Source organism: Dendrobates tinctorius, unplaced genomic scaffold (genome assembly GCF_039654945.1).
Source record: "Dendrobates tinctorius isolate UK_male_01 unplaced genomic scaffold, ASM3965494v1 ptg000082l, whole genome shotgun sequence".
In the NCBI taxonomy this organism is placed as follows: Eukaryota; Metazoa; Chordata; class Amphibia; order Anura; family Dendrobatidae; genus Dendrobates; species Dendrobates tinctorius.
The window spans coordinates 23,287,035-23,296,645 of record NW_027361750.1 but is presented as its reverse complement, the minus strand read 5'-3'; the positions used below and the strand labels follow the sequence as shown (position 1 = coordinate 23,296,645).

Genomic DNA, 9,611 nt, shown 5'->3' with positions numbered 1-9,611 from the left:
GGTTTAGGACTCACCAATCTCACGTGAGCTCCGGGAGAGGAAGTGCCGACACGGGAGGAGAGTATAAGCTTTTTTAATTTAATGTAGTCAAACATGGGAAAAGAGAAGGGATTGTCCCAAAAGTGGACAACCCTTTTAAATAGTTTACCCCTTTTGACAACCAAGTATAGTGTAGCATGCAGTAGTATGCTTGTAGTCAAAATGATAGGACCCTGATGAACCCTAATGGGGCTTCTTCAATATGCTGGTTGGCCGATATGTCACAGCATTATAAATGTAAACTTTGTGCCAATGTGACCACAGATGTAGGACAATAACAAAAGCTAACATAAAATGCACACAAAAACCACACCATTAAACAGCCAGACACGTGTATATGTTATCTAAACCATTCTGTAATTTTATTGATTTTGTGGAGTTCACATATTTTGTACAGCAAACACTGTAGGCCTCGAGAAGCTGCAGCTCTATTGTTTAAAATAGCAGCAAGGTATCTTTTAATATCAGAGAATCTGGACAATAAATAGTCTGTCTCTTTGGATGTAAATGCTCAACATGTCAACCTGCTGCAGCTTCGTATTGTGATTGCTATTTTACAGAGCTTATACACAAAAATATATATGCAATCTTTTTGTCTATATTTATACAAATACAACAGTAGTTTGTGAATACATTGTAAGTACATTTACATGATAAGCAACACAAATTCCCATATCTCTTGATAACTTTTTTTTTTTTAAATGCAACATACAATAAAATTCAGTCTGGAATGCAATTTCATCCACTTTGACATTTAAAACCTTTTATTGTATAAACTATTTTTTTTTAGCACTTGTATATCCAAAACATGTTTTTTTTTCTCCAATAGAACATAAAATTTCATCAAGAAGTCAGAAGAGATTCTGAAAAGGTTTCAAAATACCGAAATGCAAATGGCAATTCTTAACATACAGTGTGATCTTCACTCTACACTATATATTCCGTCCAATTTTAATTATTGTATATTTATTTTAGTGAACTAAAATCTGGGTGCATTTGACGAAATAAAATATAAAATCGGCATGCTCGCCGCTTTTTACTATTATTTTACTTTTTGCTTTTTTTTTTCTGCAAGTGCATATTAATACGCTGTGGTGTTTGTACAAAGTTCAATAAAAGGGTAAACTAGATCACAGTATAAAAATATATCATACAACTATTGCTATAATAAAATAGTCCTTTTTTCTATGGTAAAAATACATCTGTAAGTGAAAGGAAGGTTGTAGCACCATTAAAGAACGGTTTCCCTAGTTACATTAGCAGCATGATGATCCGATAGAACAATATTGCAGGAGTGTTTTTGAGAAGATAAACATTCATTCTTGGTTGCAGTGTACCAATGAAGCTTATACTGAAAAGGTTTCCCACGTGATTAGTAACAGTATGGCCACTTCCATGGCAAGAAAGCATATCAAGACACGTTGCCTTCGACCTAGGCAAGACGAAACGGCAGCCTTTTGAAGACCACCATTTGTTCAATGAGGTTTGCCTGATGTTGATCAATAACAGGTCAATAGGTCTGAAGAATAATGGACAAGCAATTTATTGAACTGGTAAATACCTAATTTAGAACCAGTCCATTAGCCTACGGTGGTACTTGTCCATTAGATCCTAGCGTAATGTGAAATAATTCACACCGGTGGAAAACGTACTATAACCAAAAAAAGAATAAGCTGGTACTTGTGTTTGAGGTAAAGTGGCGTTTCATTCTTAAGTGATGAAAACATGGTTTATAAATACACTATGGCAGGTATCTTTAACAGGTTACATCCTTTATAAAGAGAGAACTGCTGTGCAGTTACTTAGGTACTTTTAGTATTTTATATTTTTAATAATTCATGCTAAAATAAGTGCATACAAAAGGGTAAAAGTAGAGGATAGTAGACGGCTATTTTTTAGAGTAAATTTTGGTCAACTCAAATGCTTATGTACATATGGAAGATTCAAACTATACCTTAAAGAGACTGTGTCGACACAGAATGACGGTTTAATCTAAGTGCATCATGGCGGGGCCAAACATTTAAATACACTTTCTCGTCTGCAGGTTTTCCATCTATCTCTGCACTTATCTGCTTCTAGGAAGCCACACCTATCAAAGAAGATGAGATGGTGGAGATAAAAGGGAAAACGAGCAGGTCGGAAGGTGCATAGAATTGTTTGGCCAAGCCATGATGCACTGGGCGCCTGTACTTGCTTTTAACAGTCCTTCTGTGCTGACAATCCCTTTAAGGGCACATCACTCCCTCACTCTTCTGTGATTGACAGCTTTGGTTTCATAGAAGAATGGCAGAGATAGGGGGGAAACAAGTAGGTGGGAAGGTGCACTTAGATGTTTGGCCACACCAAGGGTGCACCGAGCACCTGTACTTGGTTTTAACCGTCACCCTGTGCTGACAGTTCTTTTAAAAAGATTGTCTGATTAAGACAACCCCTACCATTGGCCAACAATGTGCTGGGTGTGGAATGGCCAGCATAAGAGCTAACTAGTGTACATTTCCCTGCCCCTAGAATGATATCGGTAAGGGTCTCCTAAAATCTAATGGGTATGAGGTCAGCATGGCTCTTCCCTGACAGTTACAAATGGTGGGGGGGAAAAAGGGGTACAAATGCTGAGTTTTAACATGCCTAATTTTTTTTTTAATGGGAGATATGGACAAAGTTGTCTGACAGCAGCTTATCGCCCATTTTTCTATATATGCCTTTCTAACACAAACATTAATGTTTATGGGGAAGTAATGTATGGAGCCAGCTTGATAAAGGAGCATGTATATGACAGAAAAGTTGTATACGTATAATAAAGTGTTCCTTTTGTAGTGGGGGGCATGGGTAATGTGGGGTACTTAAAACAAAAGAATGCAATAGCATCCGATTGTTTTCGCCTTATGTACTCCATGTAATGTTATACATAGTAAAGATGTTGGGGAAATAGCGCTTGCGATGATCAGAAGCTTCTTTTGCACAAGGAAGTTTTCAAACGTTTTAAGGGAATCTGTCAGCAGGTTTTCCTATGGAATACGAGAGCAGCACCATCTAGAGACAGAGGCCCTGATGCCATCGATGTGTCACTTACTGGACTGCTTGGTGCTGCTCTAATAGAATCCTTGTATTATCTGATGTAGACGTAGCAGAGCTAAGACTTCTGGGCTGTGTATAACCTGGATCACACCCCTGACTGGCTGCTTCCTGTGTACACTTACATGTCAGCAAGCTGCCAATCAGTTGTGGGGCGTGGTTTCGCAGATTAGCCTGACTGGTCTGCACATGACACCTAGTCCTCTAGTGATAATCTTCTACTGGTAAAACACTGATTGTATTGAAACTACAATACCCAGCCTAAAAAGTGACACATCATTGGAATCGCGCATTCTTGCTCTATTTTATGCTGCTTTCAGACTAAAATTGCAAAAACCTTTGACACATTCCTTTAAGAAAAACCCCTTAAAAAAATAAAATAAAAAAATAAAAAAAGGTCAAGTCCCTCCCAATGTCTCGGAGATGAGGTAACTTACATAGTAAAGCTATATATAGCATTTGATAGCTCACTGTGTTGAGATTTTGTGATGTAATATACTGATAGATGTGCAAGTGTATATTGCAAAAAATGGGCAAATCTCAGCCTCTCACTGTGTGAACGTTTTATGCTGTTTTTTAATCTGCAAAGGTTTCTCCAATAAGAATCACTAATTTTCTACTAAAGATCGAGTGGTCTATACAATTGTATTGGGGGGGGGCAGCTAAGACTGTAGTACAGCAGCAACTAGGCGGCAACATGCAACCGATGCAATTTGAAGACTGTCATAGATCAAAAACATAACTACATTCTTAAATTGCTTGTGCGTGCCTGCTGTAATTGTACTGAAGAAGGCAGAGTGTCTTGAAATGTCTAATGGTTATCCGTAACCACTGAAAATAGCGATGACGGTTGTGTGATGAGAATCCATTGAGAAATTCTGCAATACTCCACAAGTATCTCTGGCAGCAAAACTATATAAAGAGAAAAAAAACAAAAACAAAACAAAAACACAACACAAAGATAGAGACATTGGTTTGTGCAATATAGCAAACTGATAAGCAAACACTGTAAAATAAAGTTGTACCTGTTCAAAACTAGGGTTTATCATTTTGTACACAAAGCATTATTACTAAATGTCCTACATACTTTTTCATCTAATGGAAATTGAACACATTATTAAGAGTCTATAATAAAAAGCGTTACCCTAATTTTTTCAAGAAAAAAAAACAAAAAAAAAAACAAAGTTTCATTGTTTTTAGCTTTTTTAAAATTTTACCCAAAAAGTGCTATATCTTAAAATATGTGTAACATAGAGGTCAACCAAGCTTAATTTTTTTTAATTATTATTTTTACAAAATATTTGCCTATGACACACATTAAGCTAACTAGTAAATGATTCCGAAATTAGGTCTTCTTAACATTCATATCCTCAACGCATAACAGCTCTGGCTCATGTATCAGTCAGCATATGATGATGAAAAAAAATAGAAAATAAAAAAAGTACTGGCTAAATTAATTAAATCTTTGTAATCCACAAATTAGAGCTTGGCTATGCAACAAACGTACAGAATAGCACAGAAGAAAATATGGTGATTAAACCTTTACGTAATGGACTCATCCAGTGATCCTATAAGTATTAGAATGCATGTCCACTACTTAAAAGAGGCAAAAGTGGACAAAAAAAAAAAGGAATTGGAAAATAAAATACGGATATGCTGCAGAGTGGGGCTAATTATTAAGGCATTGAGAAATTAATTTCTTATATATTTTTCGATTAGGGTAAGACAACTGTTACATAGCCCACCTTAAGCCATGATGACCTATTTAATAAGGTTCAACATATTGTTTTTTTCAGAATGAAATAAAATTCTTTGAAAGACAAAAAAAAAAATATTCTTTGAATAAAAATGCAACAATTTGGCTATTTATTCCATTAAGGGCATTGGCGCAAGTTTTATATATATAATATATATATACACATAAGTACATAAAAAAATTCTATATCCAAATAGTAACTGAAATATAGTAAACGATTACTATATAAATATGGCACTTTTTTTTTATTTGACCCCCGAAAATCCAATATAAAAGGCCATGAAGTAGATAAGTGGCAACATTTTTAATTTAGCCCACATAAAAGGAGGAATATAAAAAAAATGTATTTTTTTTTAATGAGATCTGACTAATTAGAAAGAAATGGGAATGAAAAGTCTGAAACTGGGAAATATTTGTTATAATCTAAACCATCTTGTGTACAAAAAAAAATATATATATAAAAAAAACAAAAACCTACAATGATTAATTTCAAACAAAAATACCAAAACACGTATCAACAATGTGTAGTATGTAGAAATTAAAGTACGAGTAGTAGGCAATATGAGCGCGTATTACCACAAGAAAAAAAATAAAATAACCTTCCTGCAAAAAGGTTACTAACAAATATTTCAGATATTCCCTTCTATATTTCATTTTTACTTTGAGAAGAAAAAAAAAAAATAAAATAAAAAATGAGGCAACGTTGAACACTACATGCTCAATGAAGGCCATTATTTTGTTTCATAGAAACCATAGGATGAAGTTTTAAATCAGAGCGGCGTGTGCAATTCATAAGCACAGATTTCTTATTTTTGTCTTTTTTTTTTTTTACTTTTTACATTTCTTGCTTTAAAACTCTGAAAACACAAAAAGCTATTTGCATTTTAAAAAATACTATTCCTACTATATAATGCCTTTAAAAGAAAATACTGTTAGACGTACACTGAATATTTACAGTTACAGGAAAAATATAGCTAAAAACGTCTTACTAAGAAAATAAAATGGAAATCTTTAAAATTTCCATAACGTTTATATTTATGCCCTGCCACATTTCATCTGGTATGCATTATTATATCTAATTTATTTTTCATATATATATTTATATATATTAACCATGTAACTCTTCGGCTATAGACTCTGTTTTTCTTCCTAATGCCTAACAGATAGCGGAGCATGTTGATGGGGCATGATATAACAGTTACCAAGCAAAGTGGTGTAAGCAATATGCTTTTACGCAACTCAATCGAGTCCTGATTTGAAATCTTGGTAATGAGAAAAAAGTATATATATATATATTTTTGCAAGTGCTGGCAGCATATATCTGATGAATGGCAGTACAGTACCATTCAAAAGGATAGTCGCATAGAATAAAACATATAGGTATAAAGGACACTGGCTTATTGAAGGCACATATGTAGTAGTCAAATACTACAGGTTGAGGCAATTTTCATACAATCTTCGGGCAAAAATTGGTACTTGGTGAAAAAAAAAAAAAAATGTAAAATTAAGAAACAAGGCACACGACAATTTAAATGCCAAATGAAGGGCGTGAAGGAACATTTTTGCCGTAGAATTAAATTCCTAAACCAACATTTTACAAACAATTGTATTACATAATACTTAAGTTGCTTGCCGGCCGGGTGCATATCATCCCTTAAATTTTGCCAAACTGAAAAAGGAGATGGATTTGACTCCTCACCGCTGATGTTATAGTAAGGGTTTTCATAAAACCATTGAATTTTCGGCCACAGATTCTTCTTCACGTGGAATTTCACTGCTAGGAAGTTGAACCAAAAAGATCTACCGGTATTTCTACAGGTAAAAACAAAAAATAAAACCAAGACACAGCTGGCAGTATAAAATACGACCACATATAGTAAGGCGTCTAATACCAAAGTAAACAATTAAGACAATGTACTGGCTTAACAAGATTGTTAATGAGTAGACTATGAGAGGTGTTTCAAAAGCCGTTTCATTGGCACGAATATATAAAAAAAAACGAAAACAATTGCAATCCATTGTATTTAGTTCTACTGGAAAGCTTGATGAAATCGTGGCAATGTTGTGGTTGTATTTAAGTTGCTTGTAAAAGCAGAGGATAGTGAGTGTAAAGAACCAAAACATATATTATTGCTCGGGTCTTGAGGATCCTGTGCTTGTGGGGGCAGCTGGGCCATTGAAGAACTGGCCTCCTCTTGTGAGTATCCCATTCCTAAACTCCCAATGGATACAGGCGCACTGTAAGGTGGACCATTGGCTGGTATGAAATTAAACAGCTGATTAAAATCCAATGAAGATGTGTTGAGGGGTTCGCTGATCGATACAGAACTTTTTGAGAGGGATACTCCATCACCACCATGACCTATCGGCCCTACTTGATCCAAACCTAACTTAGATGATGACGGAGACACCTGGGAGGAGGGCGTCATGCCACTTTGCAATTCCATAAGGTAACTTTCAATCTCCACTTTCAATGGTTGCTCCTTATCGGGCATTGAAACTGCATATGAGGTAGAATTGAGTGGGTACTTCAGAGCAAGCTGGTGAGAAGGATGGACAGGATCCATATCTATAGGGCATGGCATGCCTAAAGACATTGGTGGAGCGACCATTTGGTGTGTTGCTGCAGAACTCTGCATGGACTGAATGTGTGTGTTATAGAGGTTCAACTGCAAACTGTTTGTAAAGGGCTTTGATGTCAGCTCACTGGAAGATAAGGACATCACGGGAAGCAGCTCATCTTTTATAGGAACACTGCAGGTGAAATGATCTAACAGATCCATAGGTTCTGTTTTTACTTTCAGCAGTTCTTGATTGTGACTTTTCTTCATATGACGGGTTAGATGATCCTTACGCCCAAACCTCTGTGCACAATACTGACATAGGAAGTCTTTTCTCCCAGTGTGCACTACCATGTGTCTGCGGACGTCTTTGCGGGTGTAAAAGTGACGATCACAATGCTCGCATTGGTGTTTTTTCTCCTTCACACCACTGGAAGATTTGCCTGCATGTGTTTTTAGGTGCTCTAGCAGCACCACTGTGCTTTCAAAAGTCTGCAGACATACTTTACACGTGAGATCTCCACTTGTAGCAGCGTGCAAGGCCAAGTGACGTTTAAACCCCAGCTTTGTGTTGTAGTTCTTCCCACATTCTTCACACTTAAATGCTTCTTTGTTGGGATCATGTGTATGAAGGTGATTCTTTAGGTGATCTTTCCGGTGAAACATTTTCTCACAATAATTACACTTGTGGGTTTTCTCTGGAGAATGTGTAGCCATATGCCTTTAAATACAGAGAAAAATACATAAACAACTAATAAAAAAGAAAAATATAAATCTGTATTACAAACGTTATAAAGGGAACCTGCTATAGAAGTATAGGTGCAGATACCTGTATTGTAATAATGTGCTTTGTTGAAAAACATACATTTGCAAATGTAGACGGCCTAATCCTGCCTCTGATCATCTAATGACGGTTTCCTAAACGTGACTGCCAGCTGGCATAATGTCCCTATCCTGCCAAAAATTGTATGCAGACTGTCAATCATGCCCAAGACAGAATCGTCTGGTGGAAACGACTCCCGTTAGACTAGTGCATCTTCATTTGTGCATGCAGTTCTGTATATTAAATTTACATTCTTCAAAAACTATAGCATTAGTATAGTATTAGCATTCTAATTTTCTTGATAAAATCTGAATATATTAACATCTGAAAGATAATTCAATATACAGCTGTAAGTGCTGCAAAATGTCAGAAACAAGTTCAAAATACTGGGCAATGCTAATATATATATATATATATATATATATATATATGTATTTTAATAATGTCATTGTGCCAAAAGCATTGCGTTTCTCCCTACTTCCAAACACTGACTCATTATATCATCGTGTTTTAAAGTTGTACCTAGTAAACATGCCGTTAAACCTCCTGGCACAATACTTTTCTCGTCCGGCCACGTGTTAACGGGGTGGTCCAAAACTAAAAATTTTATTTTAATCTTAACTCTCCCTTGTGAGAGTGGTGCTGGTCTCTGCTTGCTTGTTCTCTTTTTACAACGTGCAAGACAGTGCACTCTGTTGCAGACTCATCAATTCTGATCAGAGCAGGCGAGAGGGCACTGTCACTGTGCACTGAGAACAGTCCACAGTGACAATATCCTACTGAGCATTGGTCAGAACTGACAACTGAGGCACACTCAGAGCAGGGACTTGCCCAGCTCCAGAAATAGACATCACTGGTGATGCTTTGCTTAAAGGGAATCTGTCACCCCTTTTTTCAAATATGAGCTGCCGAAACAGACATCAGCGGCTTATCTACAGCATTCTGTAATGCTGTAGATATGCCCCCAATGTAACCTGAAAGAAAAGAAAAAGGAGTTATATTATACTCACCGGTGGGCGGTCCGGTGCCTCCCATCTTCAAACGATGCCGTCCTCTTCTTTCCTTCCTGTCGTGGCTCCTGCGCAGGCGCACTGCTCTGCCCTGTTGAGGGCAGAGCAGAATACTGCAGTGCGCAGGCGCCGGACCTCTCCCGGCACATGCGCACTGCAGGACTCTGCTCTGCCCTCAACAAGGCAGAACAGATCGCCTGCGCGAGAGCCACGACAGGAAGGAAAGAAGAGGACGGCATTGTATGAAGATGGGAGGCGCCGGACCCGGACGGCGACACCCATCAGACCGGACGCCGGGGTGACTATAATATAACTCTTTTTTCGTATTTTCAGGTTTCATCGGGGGCTTA

General features: G+C 37.0%; 1 protein-coding gene across 2 annotated transcripts in view; it reads right to left on the bottom strand.

Moving 5' to 3' along the window:
* Positions 1 to 375: 375 nt before the first annotated feature.
* Positions 376 to 9,611, bottom strand: part of PLAG1 (PLAG1 zinc finger) — an 88,255-nt gene continuing 79,019 nt past the window's right edge. For both annotated transcript variants that reach the window (XM_073583974.1, XM_073583973.1), the window contains exon 4: positions 376 to 8,149. In XM_073583974.1, the coding sequence (XP_073440075.1) occupies positions 6,898 to 8,149 (1,252 nt within the window). In that variant the 3' untranslated portion in view covers positions 376 to 6,897. The remainder of the gene's footprint in view (positions 8,150 to 9,611) is intronic.